General features: G+C 50.7%; 2 protein-coding genes across 4 annotated transcripts in view; both read right to left on the reverse strand.

The window, feature by feature from the left end:
* LOC142492496 (uncharacterized) overlaps positions 1-24200 on the reverse strand; it is a 300526-nt gene that overhangs the window by 37151 nt on the left and 239175 nt on the right. The gene's annotated exons all lie outside the window — the stretch shown is intronic.
* LOC142492508 (uncharacterized) overlaps positions 1-24200 on the reverse strand; it is a 42940-nt gene that overhangs the window by 12576 nt on the left and 6164 nt on the right. For all 3 annotated transcript variants that reach the window (XM_075595199.1, XM_075595198.1, XM_075595197.1), the window contains exons 2-3: positions 3309-4418; positions 2914-3027 (exon numbers count right to left, since the gene is read on the reverse strand). In XM_075595199.1, the coding sequence (XP_075451314.1) occupies positions 2914-3027; positions 3309-4418 (1224 nt within the window). The remainder of the gene's footprint in view (positions 1-2913; positions 3028-3308; positions 4419-24200) is intronic.

Here is a 24200-nt window from a genome sequence, read left to right on the forward strand (position 1 = left end):
TTAATAGGGGATTTTAACTTGTTTTTTGTATCTCCGGTTCTGGGGGTCGTGCAAGGCTGATATTTGGCCACTATGGCAAGGGTCCTCCGACATGAGTACCTGGCAAATTTCAGCCCGCTCAGACCCACAGAACGTATTATTTTAATATGTGTAGATATTAAAGAATGTATTGTATTTTGGGTCTGGTATAAAAGCCCGGGGAAGCCAAAGCCCATATGGTATGCTAATGCTCAGGGGGGCGACAAGTGGTCTACAATAAACCCCCTGATCAAAGGCTCCCCCTCCCTGCTTGTGTATGATAGCACAAAGGAAAGCAGGACATGGGTACTTGTGATAAGTGTTGTGTTTCACACCTTGGGACAAAGGTTTTCCTGTCCCAAGCAGACTGGGCGACGCCAGTCTTGTGGTAGGGGGGCTAGGGAAATGAGCCCCTGATTAGAATAATGCACACCCAGTGGGCAGGTATTACTTGGCCTTTCAGGTGGTGGCAAGGAGGGATTGGGTGCAGATAATTGTCATCCAATGCCTTGCACCTCCTGTTAGGGTATGGGGCTGAAACTCCATATAAACGAGTGTAAGCTCTATGCCCAGTGTCTTTCATGATGTCTTCATTTGTATCCTGTATTGCTGAATGAATTGTCAATCCTGTACCTGATTGCTTCATTGTCCAACCCCTAAGTAAGTGTATATTTTGTCCGTTATTTGTACCAACTTGTGTGTTCACCTTCTCTAAGGAATAAACTATATTTATTATATCTAAGTCGTTTTCAATTCAACCCAGATATTTTGTGTATATTATATCCTATCACTAGCTACCGTGACAATAGGTAAATAAGGAAAACCCACATTCTCCAAGCAATTCAGTACAATAAGAGTTTCTTTAATGTACAAAAATCACACGCACACGTGAGAGGCCCGACACTCACCGGGCGGAAACGCCACGTTTCCCGGCCCCACGGTTCCTTCCCTGGCTCTTATTCTGCAGAAATTGCTAGGAGTCTGAGAGTATTTCTTATTTACCTGTATATGGGGCGGCCAACTCCCGTCCTCAAGGGCTTCTTCACCAGTGACCTCCCTGGGAGAAAATCCTGACATATGGTAATGTATAGGGATTTATGTTTTATCCTGTTATTGTAAGAAACTGTCCTGCATTTACTGTAACTGTAATCCAAGCACTGTATTTTAATATATATTAAAACATTTAATAAGTGATGCTTTGGGCTCTGAATGAACTTTTGCACACTCTGTAGAGAGTATTTACATTTTCTGCCACATTTTGCTACAACAGATGTGTTTTAAGTGCATAGTTTTCCTACAATAAAACAGGGACTGAGACCCTGGCAGATATTAATTTTACATACTTTATTTGCATAATTTCTCAGGTGATGGGCGCTTATAGATATGATCGCAATGAAGTAAGGGGTTAATATTAAATCATTGAAAGTTCCTGGCGGAGGGCAAAGGTGAGTTGGCTAGAGTAGTGTATTAACCCTGGTTACATATCCAAGTCACATGATCACTTGTGTGCTGTTCGTGACAGGGGGTATATGGGGACAGATTTAGGGGAGATATTGTGTATTTGAGGGACCATTGCGAAGGTGAAAAGTGGGACAGCTGATGAGCTGCGTATTAACCCTTGTCCCGTATGCAGGTCACGTGCTCACAGGTGTGCTGTACGTGACACCCCCTACACCCAAAATACATAAAAAACCTCCCCCCCAAATACATACAAAATAACAACCACCCCCAAATACATACAACCCCCCACACCCCAAATAAATACAAACCCCCACAACCCAAATACATACAAACCCCCCTCACGCCCGATATACAGAGGCGGCACATTTTATTTGAGTGCGGCTAGCTCCGCAAGCCTGGGGATGCCCCGGCATGCTAGCCGCATTCCCGCGGCGTGCCGCGCGTCATCGGCGTGCCTGCACCCCCTGCACGCGCTTCCACGACGCGTCATCGGGTGCCTGCACCCCCTGCACGCGCTTCCACGGCTCCCCGAGGGAGCCCTGGTGTCCCGCGATGTGGGGGACGGCGGCAGGGGGTTCCGGGGGACCCGGCGGACCCGGCAGCGGGAGGGAGAAAGCCCCGATCGGAGGGCGCTCCTCCGTGTCTGCGGCGTGCGCCCGGCACCCTCCGGCGCGCGCCAGGTTACTGCTGCGGCCGAGAACGGGCAAATGCTCGAATAAACTCGGCCGCAGCAGTACATACAACTCCCCCCCCTCCACATACATACACAAAAAAGACTCTACCCCCCAAATACATACAAACACCCCCCCCGACATCCCAAAAAAATACATAAACTCCTCCTCTCAAATTACATAAAAAACCCTCCCCCAGTTGTGTGGGTGTCAGAGAGAGACCCTGCGCCGGACAGTGAGGGAGGTCCGCAGCTGGGGAGAGCCGGGGTCCGGCGGCCAGACTGAACTCTGTCCCGGACCAACTTCTTTGCCCGGCTGCCGGTCCTCTGGTTGCTGCCAGGCCCCGGCTCTCCCCAGCTGTGGTCCTCCCTCACTGATACTGTCCCATGCCGAGCCCCCCGCAGCCACCGGGCCCGGGACACTTGTGCTGGCTCTCCTCCTCGTCAGTTGCCCTGTGTCGGCGGTCTTCCGAGACCCCCAATTTTACACCTCACGAGCCTTCTCCACTATTTACCCCCCTCTTCCCAATGTATTTCTCCCCCCGTCTCACTCTTAACCCCTCTTCCTCACTCACTCCCCCTCTCCTCTCACTCTCCCCCCTCCAAAAACCCCACTATCACTCAATCCTGCTTCCTCAATCCCCCTCCTCACAATCATTCCCCCCCCCTCAGCCTCTTGCCCTGGATCTGCCCCCCTGCCGATGGCCCTGACTACTTGTAACAAGATAACGTGTCCTTACACTAAAGGATGTTGTGGTACTCACCATCGACTGCAAATGTGACTATTTCTTTCTTTATCGGGGGGAGATGCTCCTCATTGTTCGGCTCTTCTCGCTCTGACTTAATCTGTAACCTCTCCGGTACAATCCCTGGGAAACCTGGCAATAAGAAAGGAAAATGCCCCATGTAAAGCTGGGAGTGGGGCTCTTATAGTGCTATCACCCCCTCTGATATTGGGGTAATACCCGTCGGGAAGAAATCCCTCACTCGCCCTTCTGGCAGAAATCCCTTACAGAGATGGGACATGAGATGTTACCTGCTAGCGGCTCTATAAGAACACAAGATTAATTAGTTTGGGTGTGTGACTCACATAATGCAAAATACCCCGATATTCCCACCGTGCAGATCTCAGCGCCACCACAAGATCTGCTATACTCACTTAGCACGCGGGGATCCATGCCGGTAGTGGGCAGCGCCCCTCTGTCCATGCTGGTAGTGGGCAGCGCCTCTCTGCCCATGCTGGTAGTGGGCAGCGCCCCTCTGTCCATGCTGGTAGTGGGCAGCGCTTCTCTGTCCATGCTGGTAGTGGGCAGCGCCTCTCTGCCCATGCTGGTAGTGGGCAGCGCCCCTCTGTCCATGCTGGTAGTGGGCAGCGCCCCTCTGTCCATGCTGGTAGTGGGCAGCGCCTCTCTGCCCATGCTGGTAGTGGGCAGCGCCCCTCTGTCCGTGCTGGTAGTGGGCAGCGCTCCTCTGTCCATGCTGGTAGTGGGCAGTGCTCCTCTGTCCATGCTGGTAGTGGGCAGCACCCCTCTGTCCATGCTGGTAGTGGGCAGTGCTCCTCTGTCCATGCAGGTAGTGGGCAGCGCCCCTCTGTCCATGCTGGTAGTGGGCAGCGCCCCTCTGTCCATGCCGGTAGTGGGCAGCACCCCTCTGTCCATGTCGGTAGTGGGCAGCACTCCTCTGTCCATGCTGGCAGTGGGCAGCGCCCCTCTGTCCATGCTGGTAGTGGGCAGCGCCCCTCTGTCCATGCTGGCAGTGGGCAGCGCACCTCTGTCCATGCTGGCAGTGGGCAGCGCCCCTCTGTCCATGCTGGCAGTGGGCAGCGCCCCTCTGTCCATGCTGGCAATGGGCAGTGCCCCTCTGTCCATGCCGGTAGTGGGCAGCACCCCTCTGTCCATGCCGGTAGTGGGCAGCGCCCCTCTGTCCATGCTGGTAGTGGGCAGCACCCCTCTGTCCATGCCGGTAGTGGGCAGCACCCCTCTGTCCATGCTGGTAGAGGGCAGTGCCCCTCTGTCCATGCTGGTAGTGGGCAGTACCCCTCTGTCCATGCTGGTAGTGGGCAGCACCCCTCTGTCCATACTGGAAGTGGGCAGCACCCCTCTGTCCATGCTGGTAGTGGGCAGCTTCCCTCTGTCCATGCTAGTAGTGGGCAGCGCCCCTCTGTCCGTGCTGGTAGTGGGCAGTGCCCCTCTGTCCGTGCTGGTAGTGGGCAGTGCCCCTCTGTCCGTGCTGGTAGTGGGCAGTGCCCCTCTGTCCGTGCTGGTAGTGCCTGCATAAAAGGGAAGAAATGTAATGAGGGATATAACAAATAAGTATGCATGGGAAGGATGTTGATCCGAGGATTAATCCGATTGCCAATTCTCCCCTTATGAGATATCATTGGAATACAGTAGTAGAGCCACCTCTCCCCGGGGTGCGAGTCCTGACACCGCAGTGCTCACAGCTCCATACACATGTATGTAAGAGACACATATAGAGGGGTACAGCTTATATATGAGTAAATTGCAGGATTACTCACAGCTCCCATACACATGTATGTAAGAGACACATATAGAGGGGTACAGCTGATATGTGAGTATATTGCAGGGTTACCTGCTCCTTGCTGCTCCCTGTGATTACCCCCTGTATCCCCCCCAGCACATTAGTGTCTGTGCCAGGCTGCAGCTCCCATACACATGTATGTAAGAGACACATATAGAGGGGTACAGCTGATATGTGAGTATATTGCAGGGTTACCTGCTCCTTGCTGCTCCCTGTGATTACCCCCTGTATCCCCCCAGCACATTAGTGTCTGTGCCAGGCTGCAGCTCCCATACACATGTATGTAAGAGACACATATAGAGGGGTACAGCTGATATGTGAGTATATTGCAGGGTTACCTGCTCCTTGCTGCTGCCTGTGATTACTCCCTGTATCCCCCCAGCCCATTAGTGTCTGTGCCAGGCTGCAGCTCCCATACACATGTATGTAAGAGACACATATAGAGGGGTACAGCTGATATGTGAGTATATTGCAGGATTACCTGCTCCTTGCTGCTCCCTGTGATTACCCCCTGTATCCCCCCCCCAGCACATTAGTGTGTGTGCCAGGCTGCAGCTCCTATACACATGTATGTAAGAGACACATATAGAGGGGTACAGCTGATATGTGAGTATATTGCAGGGTTACCTGCTCCTTGCTGCTGCCTGTGATTACCCCCTGTATCCCCCCAGCACATTAGTGTCTGTGCCAGGCTGCAGCTCCCATACACATGTATGTAAGAGACACATATAGAGGGGTACCGCTGATATGTGAGTATATTGCAGGGTTACCTGCTCCTTGCTGCTCCCTGTGATTACTCCCTGTATCCCCCCCCAGCACATTAGTGTCTGTGCCAGGCTGCAGCTCCCATACACATGTATGTAAGAGACACATATAGAGGGGTACAGGTGATATGTGAGTATATTGCAGGATTACCTGCTCCTTGCTGCTCCCTGTGATTACCCCCTGTATCCCCCCAGCACATTAGTGTCTGTGCCAGGCTGCAGCTCCCATACACATGTATGTAAGAGACACATATAGAGGGTTAGAGCTGATATGTCCCATACACATGTATGTAAGAGACACATATAGAGGGGTACAGCTGATATGTGAGTATATTGCAGGATTACCTGCTCCTTGCTGCTCCCTGTGATTACCCCCTGTATCCCCCCAGCACATTAGTGTCTGTGCCAGGCTGCAGCTCCCATACACATGTATGTAAGAGACACATATAGAGGGGTACAGCTGATATGTGAGTATATTGCAGGATTACCTGCTCCTTGCTGCTCCCTGTGATTACCCCCTGTATCCCCCCCAGCACATTAGTGTCTGTGCCAGGCTGCAGCTCCCATACACATGTATGTAAGAGACACATATAGAGGGGTACAGCTGATATGTGAGTATATTGCAGGGTTACCTGCTCCTTGCTGCTCCCTGTGATTACCCCCTGTATCCCCCCAGCACATTAGTGTCTGTGCCAGGCTGCAGCTCCCATACACATGTATGTAAGAGACACATATAGAGGGGTACAGCTGATATGTGAGTATATTGCAGGATTACCTGCTCCTTGCTGCTCCCTGTGATTACCCCCTGTATCCCCCCAGCACATTAGTGTCTGTGTCAGGCTGCAGGTCCCATACACATGTATGTAAGAGACACATATAGAGGGGTACAGCTGATATGTGAGTATATTGCAGGATTACCTGCTCCTTGCTGCTCCCTGTGATTACCCCCTGTATCCCCCCCAGCACATTAGTGTCTGTGCCAGGCTGCAGCTCCCATACACATGTATGTAAGAGACACATATAGAGGGGTACAGCTGATATGTGAGTATATTGCAGGGTTACCTGCTCCTTGCTGCTCCCTGTGATTACCCCCTGTATCCCCCCCAGCACATTAGTGTCTGTGCCAGGCTGCAGCTCCCATACACATGTATGTAAGAGACACATATAGGGGGGTACAGCTGATATGTGAGTATATTGCAGGATTACCTGCTCCTTGCTGCTCCCTGTGATTACCCCCTGTATCCCCCCCAGCACATTAGTGTCTGTGCCAGGCTGCAGCTCCCATACACGTGTATGTAAGAGACACATATAGAGGGGTACAGCTGATATGTGAGTATATTGCAGGGTTACCTGCTCCTTGCTGATCCCTGTGATTACCCCCTGTATCCCCCCCAGCACATTAGTGTCTGTGCCAGGCTGCAGCTCCCATACACATGTATGTAAGAGACACATATAGAGGGGTACAGCTGATATGTGAGTATATTGCAGGGTTACCTGCTCCTTGCTGCTCCCTGTGATTACCCCCTGTATCCCCCCCAGCACATTAGTGTCTGTGCCAGGCTGCAGCTCCCATACACATGTATGTAAGAGTCACATATAGAGGGGTACAGCTGATATGTGAGTATATTGCAGGATTACCTGCTCCTTGCTGCTCCCTGTGATTACCCCCTGTATCCCCCCAGCACATTAGTGTCTGTGCCAGGCTGCAGCCCCCATACACATGTATGTAAGAGACACATATAGAGGGTACAGCTGATATGTGAGTATATTGCAGGGTTACCTGCTCCTTGCTGCTCCCTGTGATTACCCCCTGTATCCCCCCAGCACATTAGTGTCTGTGCCAGGCTGCAGCTCCCATACACATGTATGTAAGAGACACATATAGAGGGGTACAGCTGACATGTGAGTATATTGCAGGGTTACCTGCTCCTTGCTGCTCCCTGTGATTACCCCCTGTATCCCCCCCAGCACATTAGTGTCTGTGCCAGGCTGCAGCTCCCATACACATGTATGTAAGAGACACATATAGAGGGGTACAGCTGATATGTGAGTATATTGCAGGGTTACCTGCTCCTTGCTGCTCCCTGTGATTACTCCCTGTATCCCCCCCCAGCACATTAGTGTCTGTGCCAGGCTGCAGCTCCCATACACATGTATGTAAGAGACACATATAGAGGGGTACAGCTGATATGTGAGTATATTGCAGGGTTACCTGCTCCTTGCTGCTCCCTGTGATTACCCCCTGTATCCCCCCCAGCACATTAGTGTCTGTGCCAGGCTGCAGCTCCCATACACATGTATGTAAGAGACACATATAGAGGGGTACAGCTGATATGTGAGTATATTGCAGGATTACCTGCTCCTTGCTGCTCCCTGTGATTACCCCCTGTATCCCCCCAGCACATTAGTGTCTGTGCCAGGCTGCAGCTCCCATACACATGTATGTAAGAGACACATATAGAGGGGTACAGCTGATATGTGAGTATATTGCAGGGTTACCTGCTCCTTGCTGCTCCCTGTGATTACCCCCTGTATCCCCCCCAGCACATTAGTGTCTGTGCCAGGCTGCAGCTCCCATACACATGTATGTAAGAGACACATATAGAGGGGTACAGCTGATATGTGAGTATATTGCAGGATTACCTGCTCCTTGCTGCTCCCTGTGATTACCCCCTGTATCCCCCCAGCACATTAGTGTCTGTGCCAGGCTGCAGCTCCCATACACATGTATGTAAGAGACACACATAGAGGGGTACAGCTGATATGTGAGTATATTGCAGGATTACCTGCTCCTTGCTGCTCCCTGTGATTACCCCCTGTATCCCCCCCCCAGCACATTAGTGTCTGTGCCAGGCTGCAGCTCCCATACACATGTATGTAAGAGACACACATAGAGGGGTACAGCTGATATGTGAGTATATTGCAGGATTACCTGCTCCTTGCTGCTCCCTGTGATTACTCCCTGTATCCCCCCAGCACATTAGTGTCTGTGCCAGGCTGCAGCTCCCATACACATGTATGTAAGAGACACATATAGAGGGGTACAGCTGATATGTGAGTATATTGCAGGGTTACCTGCTCCTTGCTGCTCCCTGTGATTACCCCCTGTATCCCCCCAGCACATTAGTGTCTGTGCCAGGCTGCAGCTCCCATACACATGTATGTAAGAGACACATATAGAGGGGTACAGCTGATATGTGAGTATATTGCAGGGTTACCTGCTCCTTGCTGCTCCCTGTGATTACCCCCTGTATCCCCCCAGCACATTAGTGTCTGTGCCAGGCTGCAGCTCCCATACACATGTATGTAAGAGACACATATAGAGGGGTACAGCTGACATGTGAGTATATTGCAGGGTTACCTGCTCCTTGCTGCTCCCTGTGATTACCCCCTGTATCCCCCCCAGCACATTAGTGTCTGTGCCAGGCTGCAGCTCCCATACACATGTATGTAAGAGACACATATAGAGGGGTACAGCTGATATGTGAGTATATTGCAGGGTTACCTGCTCCTTGCTGCTCCCTGTGATTACTCCCTGTATCCCCCCCCAGCACATTAGTGTCTGTGCCAGGCTGCAGCTCCCATACACATGTATGTAAGAGACACATATAGAGGGGTACAGCTGATATGTGAGTATATTGCAGGGTTACCTGCTCCTTGCTGCTCCCTGTGATTACCCCCTGTATCCCCCCCAGCACATTAGTGTCTGTGCCAGGCTGCAGCTCCCATACACATGTATGTAAGAGACACATATAGAGGGGTACAGCTGATATGCGAGTATATTGCAGGATTACCTGCTCCTTGCTGCTCCCTGTGATTACCCCCTGTATCCCCCCCAGCACATTAGTGTCTGTGCCAGGCTGCAGCTCCCATACACGTGTATGTAAGAGACACATATAGAGGGGTACAGCTGATATGTGAGTATATTGCAGGGTTACCTGCTCCTTGCTGATCCCTGTGATTACCCCCTGTATCCCCCCCAGCACATTAGTGTCTGTGCCAGGCTGCAGCTCCCATACACATGTATGTAAGAGACACATATAGAGGGGTACAGCTGATATGTGAGTATATTGCAGGGTTACCTGCTCCTTGCTGCTCCCTGTGATTACCCCCTGTATCCCCCCCAGCACATTAGTGTCTGTGCCAGGCTGCAGCTCCCATACACATGTATGTAAGAGTCACATATAGAGGGGTACAGCTGATATGTGAGTATATTGCAGGATTACCTGCTCCTTGCTGCTCCCTGTGATTACCCCCTGTATCCCCCCAGCACATTAGTGTCTGTGCCAGGCTGCAGCCCCCATACACATGTATGTAAGAGACACATATAGAGGGTACAGCTGATATGTGAGTATATTGCAGGGTTACCTGCTCCTTGCTGCTCCCTGTGATTACCCCCTGTATCCCCCCAGCACATTAGTGTCTGTGCCAGGCTGCAGCTCCCATACACATGTATGTAAGAGACACATATAGAGGGGTACAGCTGACATGTGAGTATATTGCAGGGTTACCTGCTCCTTGCTGCTCCCTGTGATTACCCCCTGTATCCCCCCCAGCACATTAGTGTCTGTGCCAGGCTGCAGCTCCCATACACATGTATGTAAGAGACACATATAGAGGGGTACAGCTGATATGTGAGTATATTGCAGGGTTACCTGCTCCTTGCTGCTCCCTGTGATTACTCCCTGTATCCCCCCCCAGCACATTAGTGTCTGTGCCAGGCTGCAGCTCCCATACACATGTATGTAAGAGACACATATAGAGGGGTACAGCTGATATGTGAGTATATTGCAGGGTTACCTGCTCCTTGCTGCTCCCTGTGATTACCCCCTGTATCCCCCCCAGCACATTAGTGTCTGTGCCAGGCTGCAGCTCCCATACACATGTATGTAAGAGACACATATAGAGGGGTACAGCTGATATGTGAGTATATTGCAGGATTACCTGCTCCTTGCTGCTCCCTGTGATTACCCCCTGTATCCCCCCAGCACATTAGTGTCTGTGCCAGGCTGCAGCTCCCATACACATGTATGTAAGAGACACATATAGAGGGGTACAGCTGATATGTGAGTATATTGCAGGGTTACCTGCTCCTTGCTGCTCCCTGTGATTACCCCCTGTATCCCCCCCAGCACATTAGTGTCTGTGCCAGGCTGCAGCTCCCATACACATGTATGTAAGAGACACATATAGAGGGGTACAGCTGATATGTGAGTATATTGCAGGATTACCTGCTCCTTGCTGCTCCCTGTGATTACCCCCTGTATCCCCCCAGCACATTAGTGTCTGTGCCAGGCTGCAGCTCCCATACACATGTATGTAAGAGACACACATAGAGGGGTACAGCTGATATGTGAGTATATTGCAGGATTACCTGCTCCTTGCTGCTCCCTGTGATTACCCCCTGTATCCCCCCCCCAGCACATTAGTGTCTGTGCCAGGCTGCAGCTCCCATACACATGTATGTAAGAGACACACATAGAGGGGTACAGCTGATATGTGAGTATATTGCAGGATTACCTGCTCCTTGCTGCTCCCTGTGATTACTCCCTGTATCCCCCCAGCACATTAGTGTCTGTGCCAGGCTGCAGCTCCCATACACATGTATGTAAGAGACACATATAGAGGGGTACAGCTGATATGTGAGTATATTGCAGGGTTACCTGCTCCTTGCTGCTCCCTGTGATTACCCCCTGTATCCCCCCAGCACATTAGTGTCTGTGCCAGGCTGCAGCTCCCATACACATGTATGTAAGAGACACATATAGAGGGGTACAGCTGATATGTGAGTATATTGCAGGGTTACCTGCTCCTTGCTGCTCCCTGTGATTACCCCCTGTATCCCCCCAGCACATTAGTGTCTGTGCCAGGCTGCAGCTCCCATACACATGTATGTAAGAGACACATATAGAGGGGTACAGCTGACATGTGAGTATATTGCAGGGTTACCTGCTCCTTGCTGCTCCCTGTGATTACCCCCTGTATCCCCCCCAGCACATTAGTGTCTGTGCCAGGCTGCAGCTCCCATACACATGTATGTAAGAGACACATATAGAGGGGTACAGCTGATATGTGAGTATATTGCAGGGTTACCTGCTCCTTGCTGCTCCCTGTGATTACTCCCTGTATCCCCCCCCAGCACATTAGTGTCTGTGCCAGGCTGCAGCTCCCATACACATGTATGTAAGAGACACATATAGAGGGGTACAGCTGATATGTGAGTATATTGCAGGGTTACCTGCTCCTTGCTGCTCCCTGTGATTACCCCCTGTATCCCCCCCAGCACATTAGTGTCTGTGCCAGGCTGCAGCTCCCATACACATGTATGTAAGAGACACATATAGAGGGGTACAGCTGATATGCGAGTATATTGCAGGATTACCTGCTCCTTGCTGCTCCCTGTGATTACCCCCTGTATCCCCCCAGCACATTAGTGTCTGTGCCAGGCTGCAGCTCCCATACACATGTATGTAAGAGACACATATAGAGGGGTACAGCTGATATGTGAGTATATTGCAGGGTTACCTGCTCCTTGCTGCTCCCTGTGATTACCCCCTGTATCCCCCCCAGCACATTAGTGTCTGTGCCAGGCTGCAGCTCCCATACACATGTATGTAAGAGACACATATAGAGGGGTACAGCTGATATGTGAGTATATTGCAGGATTACCTGCTCCTTGCTGCTCCCTGTGATTACCCCCTGTATCCCCCCAGCACATTAGTGTCTGTGCCAGGCTGCAGCTCCCATACACATGTATGTAAGAGACACACATAGAGGGGTACAGCTGATATGTGAGTATATTGCAGGATTACCTGCTCCTTGCTGCTCCCTGTGATTACCCCCTGTATCCCCCCCCCAGCACATTAGTGTCTGTGCCAGGCTGCAGCTCCCATACACATGTATGTAAGAGACACACATAGAGGGGTACAGCTGATATGTGAGTATATTGCAGGATTACCTGCTCCTTGCTGCTCCCTGTGATTACTCCCTGTATCCCCCCAGCACATTAGTGTCTGTGCCAGGCTGCAGCTCCCATACACATGTATGTAAGAGACACATATAGAGGGGTACAGCTGATATGTGAGTATATTGCAGGGTTACCTGCTCCTTGCTGCTCCCTGTGATTACCCCCTGTATCCCCCCAGCACATTAGTGTCTGTGCCAGGCTGCAGCTCCCATACACATGTATGTAAGAGACACATATAGAGGGGTACAGCTGATATGTGAGTATATTGCAGGGTTACCTGCTCCTTGCTGCTCCCTGTGATTACCCCCTGTATCCCCCCCCAGCACATTAGTGTCTGTGCCAGGCTGCAGCTCCCATACACATGTATGTAAGAGACACATATAGAGGGGTACAGCTGATATGTGAGTATATTGCAGGGTTACCTGCTCCTTGCTGCTCCCTGTGATTACCCCCTGTATCCCCCCAGCACATTAGTGTCTGTGCCAGGCTGCAGCCCCCATACACATGTATGTAAGAGACACATATAGAGGGGTACAGCTGATATGTGAGTATATTGCAGGATTACCTGCTCCTTGCTGCTGCCTGTGATTACCCCCTGTATCCCCCCCCAGCACATTAGTGTCTGTGCCAGGCTGCAGCTCCCATACACATGTATGTAAGAGACACATATAGAGGGGTACAGCTGATATGTAAGTATATTGCAGGATTACCTGCTCCTTGCTGCTGCCTGTGATTACCCCCTGTATCCCCCCCAGCACATTAGTGTCTGTGCCAGGCTGCAGCTCCCATACACATGTATGTAAGAGACACATATAGAGGGGTACAGGTGATATGTGAGTATATTGAAGGATTACCTGCTCCTTGCTGCTCCCTGTGATTACCCCCTGTATCCCCCCAGCACATTAGTGTCTGTGCCAGGCTGCAGCTCCCATACACATGTATGTAAGAGACACATATAGAGGGGTACCGCTGATATGTGAGTATATTGCAGGGTTACCTGCTCCTTGCTGCTCCCTGTGATTACTCCCTGTATCCCCCCCCCAGCACATTAGTGTCTGTGCCAGGCTGCAGCTCCCACACACATGTATGTAAGAGACACATATAGAGGGGTACAGCTGATATGTGAGAATATTGCAGGGTTACCTGCTCCTTGCTGCTCCCTGTGATTACCCCCTGTATCCCCCCAGCACATTAGTGTCTGTGCCAGGCTGCAGCTCCCATACACATGTATGTAAGAGACACATATAGAGGGTTACAGCTGATATGTCCCATACACATGTATGTAAGAGACACATATAGAGGGGTACAGCTGATATGTGAGTATATTGCAGGGTTACCTGCTCCTTGCTGCTCCCTGTGATTACCCCCTGTATCCCCCCAGCACATTAGTGTCTGTGCCAGGCTGCAGCTCCCATACACATGTATGTAAGAGACACATATAGAGGGGTACAGCTGACATGTGAGTATATTGCAGGATTACCTGCTCCTTGCTGCTCCCTGTGATTACTCCCTGTATCCCCCCCAGCACATTAGTGTCTGTGCCAGGCTGCAGCTCCCATACACATGTATGTAAGAGACACATATAGAGGGGTACAGCTGATATGTGAGTATATTGCAGGATTACCTGCTCCTTGCTGCTGCCTGTGATTACCCCCTGTATCCCCCCAGCACATTAGTGTCTGTGCCAGGCTGCAGCTCCCATACACATGTATGTAAGAGACACATATAGAGGGGTACAGCTGATATGTGAGTATATTGCAGGGTTACCTGCTCCTTGCTGCTGCCTGTGATTACCCCCTGTATCCCCCCAGCACATTAGTGTCTGTGCCAGGCTGCAGCTCCCATACACATGTATGTAAGAGACACATATAGAGGGGTACAGCTGATATGTGAGTATATTGCAGGGTTACCTGCTCCTTGCTGCTCCCTGTGATTACCCCCTGTATCCCCCCAGCACATTAGTGTCTGTGCCAGGCTGCAGCTCCCATACACATGTATGTAAGAGACACATATAGAGGGGTACAGCTGACATGTGAGTATATTGCAGGGTTACCTGCTCCTTGCTGCTCCCTGTGATTACCCCCTGTATCCCCCCCAGCACATTAGTGTCTGTGCCAGGCTGCAGCTCCCATACACATGTATGTAAGAGACACATATAGAGGGGTACAGCTGATATGTGAGTATATTGCAGGGTTACCTGCTCCTTGCTGCTCCCTGTGATTACTCCCTGTATCCCCCCCAGCACATTAGTGTCTGTGCCAGGCTGCAGCTCCCATACACATGTATGTAAGAGACACATATAGAGGGGTACAGCTGATATGTGAGTATATTGCAGGGTTACCTGCTCCTTGCTGCTCCCTGTGATTACACCCTGTATCCCCCCCAGCACATTAGTGTCTGTGCCAGGCTGCAGCTCCCATACACATGTATGTAAGAGACACATATAGAGGGGTACAGCTGATATGTGAGTATATTGCAGGATTACCTGCTCCTTGCTGCTGCCTGTGATTACCCCCTGTATCCCCCCCAGCACATTAGTGTCTGTGCCAGGCTGCAGCTCCCATACACATGTATGTAAGAGACACATATAGAGGGGTACAGCTGATATGTGAGTATATTGCAGGATTACCTGCTCCTTGCTGCTGCCTGTGATTACCCCCTGTATCCCCCCCAGCACATTAGTGTCTGTGCCAGGCTGCAGCTCCCATACACATGTATGTAAGAGACACATATAGAGGGGTACAGCTGATATGTGAGTATATTGCAGGGTTACCTGCTCCTTGCTGCTCCCTGTGATTACCCCCTGTATCCCCCCTAGCACATTAGTGTCTGTGCCAGGCTGCAGCTCCCATACACATGTATGTAAGAGACACATATAGAGAGGTACAGCTGATATGTGAGTATATTGCAGGGTTACCTGCTCCTTGCTGCTGCCTGTGATTACCCCCTGTATCCCCCCCAGCACATTAGTGTCTGTGCCAGGCTGCAGCCCCCACACACATGTATGTAAGAGACACATATAGAGGGGTACAGCTGATATGTGAGTATATTGCAGGATTACCTGCTCCTTGCTGCTCCCTGTGATTACCCCCTGTATCCCCCCAGCACATTAGTGTCTGTGCCAGGCTGCAGCTCCCATACACATGTATGTAAGAGACACATATAGAGGGGTACAGCTGATATGTGAGTATATTGCAGGATTACCTGCTCCTTGCTGCTCCCTGTGATTACCCCCTGTATCCCCCCCAGCACATTAGTGTCTGTGCCAGGCTGCAGGTCCCATACACATGTATGTAAGAGACACACACAGAGGGGTACAGCTGATATGTGAGTATATTGCAGGATTACCTGCTCCTTGCTGCTCCCTGTGATTACTCCCTGTATCCCCCCCCCAGCACATTAGTGTCTGTGCCAGGCTGCAGCTCCCATACACATGTATGTAAGAGACACATATAGAGGGGTACAGCTGATATGTGAGTATATTGCAGGATTACCTGCTCCTTGCTGCTCCCTGTGATTACCCCCTGTATCCCCCCCAGCACATTAGTGTCTGTGCCAGGCTGCAGCTCCCATACACATGTATGTAAGAGACACATATAGAGGGGTACAGCTGATATGTGAGTATATTGCAGGATTACCTGCTCCTTGCTGCTCCCTGTGATTACCCCCTGTATCCCCCCCAGCACATTAGTGTCTGTGCCAGGCTGCAGCTCCCATACACATGTATGTAAGAGACACATATAGAGGGGTACAGCTGATATGTGAGTATATTGCAGGGTTACCTGCTCCTTGCTGCTGCCTGTGATTACCCCCTGTATCCCCCCCCCAGCACATTAGTGTCTGTGCCAGGCTGCAGCTCCCATACACATGTATGTAAGAGACACATATAGAGGGGTACAGGTGATATGTGAGTATATTGCAGGATTACCTGCTCCTTGCTGCTCCCTGTGATTACCCCCTGTATCCCCCCAGCACATTAGTGTCTGTGCCAGGCTGCAGCTCTCATACACATGTATGTAAGAGACACATATAGAGGGGTACAGCTGATATGTGAGTATATTGCAGGATTACCTGCTCTTTGCTGCTCCCTGTGATTACCCCCTGTATCCCCCCCAGCACATTAGTGTCTGTGCCAGGCTGCAGCTCCCATACACATGTATGTAAGAGACACATATAGAGGGGTACAGCTGATATGTGAGTATATTGCAGGGTTACCTGCTCCTTGCTGCTCCCTGTGATTACCCCCTGTATCCCCCCAGCACATTAGTGTCTGTGCCAGGCTGCAGCTCCCATACACATGTATGTAAGAGACACATATAGAGGGTTACAGCTGATATGTCCCATACACATGTATGTAAGAGACACATACATATAGAGGGGTACAGCTGATATGTGAGTATATTGCAGGATTACCTGCTCCTTGCTGCTGCCTGTGATTACCCCTGTATCCCCCCAGCACATTAGTGTCTGTGCCAGGCTGCAGCTCCCATACACATGTATGTAAGAGACACATATAGAGGGGTACAGCTGATGTGTGAGTATATTGCAGGGTTACCTGCTCCTTGCTGCTGCCTGTGATTACCCCCTGTATCCCCCCCAGCACATTAGTGTCTGTGCCAGGCTGCAGCTCCCATACACATGTATGTAAGAGACACATATAGAGGGGTACAGCTGATATGTGAGTATATTGCAGGATTACCTACTCCTTGCTGCTGCCTGTGATTACCCCCTGTATCCCCCCCAGCACATTAGTGTCTGTGCCAGGCTGCAGCTCCCATACACATGTATGTAAGAGACACATATAGAGGGGTACAGGTGATATGTGAGTATATTGCAGGATTACCTGCTCCTTGCTGCTCCCTGTGATTACCCCCTGTATCCCCCCCAGCACATTAGTGTCTGTGCCAGGCTGCAGCTCCCATACACATGTATGTAAGAGACACATATAGAGGGGTACAGCTGATATGTGAGTATATTGCAGGATTACCTGCTCCTTGCTGCTCCCTGTGATTACCCCCTGTATCCCCCCAGCACATTAGTGTCTGTGCCAGGCTGCAGCTCTCATACACATGTATGTAAGAGACACATATAGAGGGGTACAGCTGATATGTGAGTATATTGCAGGATTATCTGCTCTTTGCTGCTCCCTGTGATTACCCCCTGTATCCCCCCTAGCACATTAGTGTCTGTGCCAGGCTGCAGCTCCCATACACATGTATGTAAGAGACACATATAGAGGGGTACAGCTGATATGTGAGTATATTGCAGGATTACCTGCTCCTTGCTGCTCCCTGTGATTACCCCCTGTATCCCCCCAGCACATTAGTGTCTGTGCCAGGCTGCAGCTCCCATACACATGTATGTAAGAGACACATATAGAGGGGTACCGCTGATATGTGAGTATATTGCAGGGTTACCTGCTCCTTGCTGCTCCCTGTGATTACTCCCTGTATCCCCCCCCCAGCACATTAGTGTCTGTGCCAGGCTGCAGCTCCCATACACATGTATGTAAGAGACACATATAGAGGGGTACAGCTGATATGTGAGTATATTGCAGGGTTACCTGCTCCTTGCTGCTCCCTGTGATTACCCCCTGTATCCCCCCAGCACATTAGTGTCTGTGCCAGGCTGCAGCTCCCATACACATGTATGTAAGAGACACATATAGAGGGTTACAGCTGATATGTCCCATACACATGTATGTAAGAGACACATATAGAGGGGTACAGCTGATATGTGAGTATATTGCAGGATTACCTGCTCCTTGCTGCTGCCTGTGATTACCCCTGTATCCCCCCAGCACATTAGTGTCTGTGCCAGGCTGCAGCTCCCATACACATGTATGTAAGAGACACATATAGAGGGGTACAGCTGATATGTGAGTATATTGCAGGATTACCTGCTCCTTGCTGCTGCCTGTGATTACCCCCTGTATCCCCCCAGCACATTAGTGTCTGTGCCAGGCTGCAGCTCCCATACACATGTATGTAAGAGACACATATAGAGGGGTACAGCTGATATGTGAGTATATTGCAGGGTTACCTGCTCCTTGCTGCTCCCTGTTCTTACCCCCTGTATCCCCCCAGCACATTAGTGTCTGTGCCAGGCTGCAGCTCCCATACACATGTATGTAAGAGACACATATAGAGGGGTACAGCTGATATGTGAGTATATTGCAGGGTTACCTGCTCCTTGCTGCTCCCTGTGATTACCCCCTGTATCCCCCCAGCACATTAGTGTCTGTGCCAGGCTGCAGCTCCCATACACATGTATGTAAGAGACACATATAGAGGGGTACAGCTGATATGTGAGTATATTGCAGGGTTACCTGCTCCTTGCTGCTCCCTGTGATTACTCCCTGTATCCCCCCCAGCACATTAGTGTCTGTGCCAGGCTGCAGCTCCCATACACATGTATGTAAGAGACACATATAGAGGGGTACAGCTGATATGTGAGTATATTGCAGGGTTACCTGCTCCTTGCTGCTCCCTGTGATTACACCCTGTATCCCCCCCAGCACATTAGTGTCTGTGCCAGGCTGCAGCTCCCATACACATGTATGTAAGAGACACATATAGAGGGGTACAGCTGATATGTGAGTATATTGCAGGATTACCTGCTCCTTGCTGCTGCCTGTGATTACCCCCTGTATCCCCCCAGCACATTAGTGTCTGTGCCAGGCTGCAGCTCCCATACACATGTATGTAAGAGACACATATAGAGAGGTACAGCTGATATGTGAGTATATTGCAGGATTACCTGCTCCTTGCTGCTGCCTGTGATTACCCCCTGTATCCCCCCAGCACATTAGTGTCTGTGCCAGGCTGCAGCTCCCATACACATGTATGTAAGAGACACATATAGAGGGGTACAGCTGATATGTGAGTATATTGCAGGATTACCTGCTCCTTGCTGCTCCCTGTGATTACCCCCTGTATCCCCCCAGCACATTAGTGTCTGTGCCAGGCTGCAGCTCCCATACACATGTATGTAAGAGACACATATAGAGGGGTACAGCTGATATGTGAGTATATTGCAGGGTTACCTGCTCCTTGCTGCTGCCTGTGATTACCCCCTGTATCCCCCCAGCACATTAGTGTCTGTGCCAGGCTGCAGCTCCCATACACATGTATGTAAGAGACACATATAGAGGGGTACAGCTGATATGTGAGTATATTGCAGGGTTACCTGCTCCTTGCTGCTCCCTGTGATTACCCCCTGTATCCCCCCCAGCACATTAGTGTCTGTGCCAGGCTGCAGCTCCCATACACATGTATGTAAGAGACACACATAGAGGGGTACAGCTGATATGTGAGTATATTGCAGGATTACCTGCTCCTTGCTGCTCCCTGTGATTACTCCCTGTATCCCCCCCCAGCACATTAGTGTCTGTGCCAGGCTGCAGCTCCCATACACATGTATGTAAGAGACACATATAGAGGGGTACAGCTGATATGTGAGTATATTGCAGGATTACCTGCTCCTTGCTGCTGCCTGTGATTACCCCCTGTATCCCCCCCAGCACATTAGTGTCTGTGCCAGGCTGCAGCTCCCATACACATGTATGTAAGAGACACATATAGAGGGGTACAGCTGATATGTGAGTATATTGCAGGGTTACCTGCTCCTTGCTGCTCCCTGTGATTACCCCCTGTATCCCCTCCCCAGCACATTAGTGTCTGTGCCAGGCTGCAGCTCCCATACACATGTATGTAAGAGACACATATAGAGGGGTACAGGTGATATGTGAGTATATTGCAGGATTACCTGCTCCTTGCTGCTCCCTGTGATTACCCCCTGTATCCCCCCAGCACACTAGTGTCTGTGCCAGGCTGCAGCTCCCATACACATGTATGTAAGAGACACATATAGAGGGGTACAGCTGATATGTGAGTATATTGCAGGATTACCTGCTCCTTGCTGCTGCCTGTGATTACCCCCTGTATCCCCCCCAGCACATTAGTGTCTGTGCCAGGCTGCAGCTCCCATACACATGTATGTAAGAGACACATATAGAGGGGTACAGCTGATATGTGAGTATATTGCAGGATTACCTGCTCTTTGCTGCTCCCTGTGATTACCCCCTGTATCCCCCCAGCACATTAGTGTCTGTGCCAGGCTGCAGCTCCCATACACATGTATGTAAGAGACACATATAGAGGGGTACAGCTGATATGTGAGTATATTGCAGGGTTACCTGCTCCTTGCTGCTCCCTGTGATTACCCCCTGTATCCCCCCAGCACATTAGTGTCTGTGCCAGGCTGCAGCTCCCATACACATGTATGTAAGAGACACATATAGAGGGGTACAGCTGATATGTGAGTATATTGCAGGATTACCTGCTCCTTGCTGCTCCCTGTGATTACCCCCTGTATCCCCCCCAGCACATTAGTGTCTGTGCCAGGCTGCAGCTCCCATACACATGTATGTAAGAGACACATATAGAGGGGTACAGCTGATATGTGAGTATATTGCAGGATTACCTGCTCCTTGCTGCTCCCTGTGATTACCCCCTGTATCCCCCCCAGCACATTAGTGTCTGTGCCAGGCTGCAGCTCCCATACACATGTATGTAAGAGACACATATAAAGGGGTACAGCTGATATGTGAGTATATTGCAGGATTACCTGCTCCTTGCTGCTGCCTGTGATTACCCCCTGTATCCCCCCCAGCACATTAGTGTCTGTGCCAGGCTGCAGCTCCCATACACATGTATGTAAGAGACACATATAGAGGGGTACAGCTGATATGTGAGTATATTGCAGGGTTACCTGCTCCTTGCTGCTCCCTGTGATTACCCCCTGTATCCCCCCCCCAGCACATTAGTGTCTGTGCCAGGCTGCAGCTCCCATACACATGTATGTAAGAGACACATATAGAGGGGTACAGGTGATATGTGAGTATATTGCAGGATTACCTGCTCCTTGCTGCTCCCTGTGATTACCCCCTGTATCCCCCCAGCACACTAGTGTCTGTGCCAGGCTGCAGCTCTCATACACATGTATGTAAGAGACACATATAGAGGGGTACAGCTGATATGTGAGCATATTGCAGGATTACCTGCTCCTTGCTGCTCCCTGTGATTACCCCCTGTATCCCCCCCAGCACATTAGTGTCTGTGCCAGGCTGCAGCTCCCATACACATGTATGTAAGAGACACATATAGAGGGGTACAGCTGATATGTGAGTATATTGCAGGATTACCTGCTCTTTGCTGCTCCCTGTGATTACCCCCTGTATCCCCCCAGCACATTAGTGTCTGTGCCAGGCTGCAGCTCCCATACACATGTATGTAAGAGACACATATAGAGGGGTACAGCTGATATGTGAGTATATTGCAGGGTTACCTGCTCCTTGCTGCTCCCTGTGATTACCCCCTGTATCCCCCCAGCACATTAGTGTCTGTGCCAGGCTGCAGCTCCCATACACATGTATGTAAGAGACACATATAGAGGGGTACAGCTGATATGTGAGTATATTGCAGGATTACCTGCTCCTTGCTGCTCCCTGTGATTACCCCCTGTATCCCCCCCAGCACATTAGTGTCTGTGCCAGGCTGCAGCTCCCATACACATGTATGTAAGAGACACATATAGAGGGGTACAGCTGATATGTGAGTATATTGCAGGGTTACCTGCTCCTTGCTGCTGCCTGTGATTACCCCCTGTATCCCCCCCAGCACATTAGTGTCTGTGCCAGGCTGCAGCTCCCATACACATGTATGTAAGAGACACATATAGAGGGGTACAGCTGATATGTGAGTATATTGCAGGATTACCTGCTCCTTGCTGCTCCCTGTGATTACCCCCTGTATCCCCCCCAGCACATTAGTGTATGTGCCAGGCTGCAGCTCCCATACACATGTATGTAAGAGACACATATAGAGGGGTACAGCTGATATGTGAGTATATTGCAGGGTTACCTGCTCCTTGCTGCTCGCTGTGATTACCCCCTGTATCCCCCCCAGCACATTAGTGTCTGTGCCAGGCTGCAGCTCCCATACACATGTATGTAAGAGACACATATAGAGGGGTACAGCTGATATGTGAGTATATAGCAGGATTACCTACTCCTTGCTGCTGCCTGTGATTACCCCCTGTATCCCCCCAGCACATTAGGGTCTGTGCCAGGCTGCAGCTCCCATACACATGTATGTAAGAGAGACATATAGAGGGGTACAGCTGATATGTGAGTATATTGCAGGATTACCTGCTCCTTGCTGCTGCCTGTGATTACCCCCTGTATCCCCCCCAGCACATTAGTGTGTGTGCCAGGCTGCAGCCCCCATACACATGTATGTAAGAGACACATATAGAGAGGTACAGCTGATATGTGAGTATATTGCAGGGTTACCTGCTCCTTGCTGCTCCCTGTGATTACCCCCTGTATCCCCCCCCCCAGCACATTAGTGTCTGTGCCAGGCTGCAGCTCCCATACACGTGTATGTAAGAGACACATATAGAGGGGTACAGGTGATATGTGAGTATATTGCAGGATTACCTGCTCCTTGCTGCTCCCTGTGATTACCCCCTGTATCCCCCCCAGCACATTAGTGTCTGTGCCAGGCTGCAGCTCCCATACACGTGTATGTAAGAGACACATATAGAGGGGTACAGCTGATATGTGAGTATATTGCAGGGTTACCTGCTCCTTGCTGCTGCCTGTGATTACTCCCTGTATCCCCCCCAGCACATTAGTGTCTGTGCCAGGCTGCAGCTCCCATACACATGTATGTAAGAGACACATATAGAGGGGTACAGCTGATATGTGAGTATATTGCAGGGTTACCTGCTCCTTGCTGCTCCCTGTGATTACCCCCTGTATCCCCCCCAGCACATTAGTGTCTGTGCCAGGCTGCAGCTCCCATACACATGTATGTAAGAGACACATATAGAGGGGTACAGCTGATATGTGAGTATATTGCAGGGTTACCTGCTCCTTGCTGCTCCCTGTGATTACCCCCTGTATCCCCCCAGCACATTAGTGTCTGTGCCAGGCTGCAGCTCCCATACACATGTATGTAAGAGACACATATAGAGGGGTACAGCTGATATGTGAGTATATTGCAGGGTTACCTGCTCCTTGCTGCTCCCTGTAATTACCCCCTGTATCCCCCCCAGCACATTAGTGTCTGTGCCAGGCTGCAGCTCCCATACACATGTATGTAAGAGACACATATAGAGGGGTACAGCTGATATGTGAGTATATTGCAGGATTACCTGCTCCTTGCTGCTCCCTGTGATTACCCCCTGTATCCCCCCAGCACATTAGTGTCTGTGCCAGGCTGCAGCTCCCATACACATGTATGTAAGAGACACATATAGAGGGGTACAGCTGATATGTGAGTATATTGCAGGGTTACCTGCTCCTTGCTGCTCCCTGTGATTACCCCCATGTATCCCCCCCAGCACATTAGTGTCTGTGCCAGGCTGCAGCTCTCATACACATGTATGTAAGAGACACATATAGAGGGGTACAGCTGATATGTGAGTATATTGCAGGGTTACCTGCTCCTTGCTGCTCCCTGTGATTACCCCCTGTATCCCCCCAGCACATTAGTGCCTGTGCCAGGCTGTAGCTCCCATACACATGTATGTAAGAGACACATATAGAGGGGTACAGCTGATATGTGAGTATATTGCAGGATTACCTGCTCCTTGCTGCTCCCTGTGATTACCCCCTGTATCCCCCCAGCACATTAGTGTCTGTGCCAGGCTGCAGCTACCATACACATGTATGTAAGAGACACATATAGAGGGGTACAGCTGATATGTGAGT

Source organism: Ascaphus truei, chromosome 4, assembly GCF_040206685.1.
Source record: "Ascaphus truei isolate aAscTru1 chromosome 4, aAscTru1.hap1, whole genome shotgun sequence".
NCBI lineage: Eukaryota > Metazoa > Chordata > Amphibia > Anura > Ascaphidae > Ascaphus > Ascaphus truei.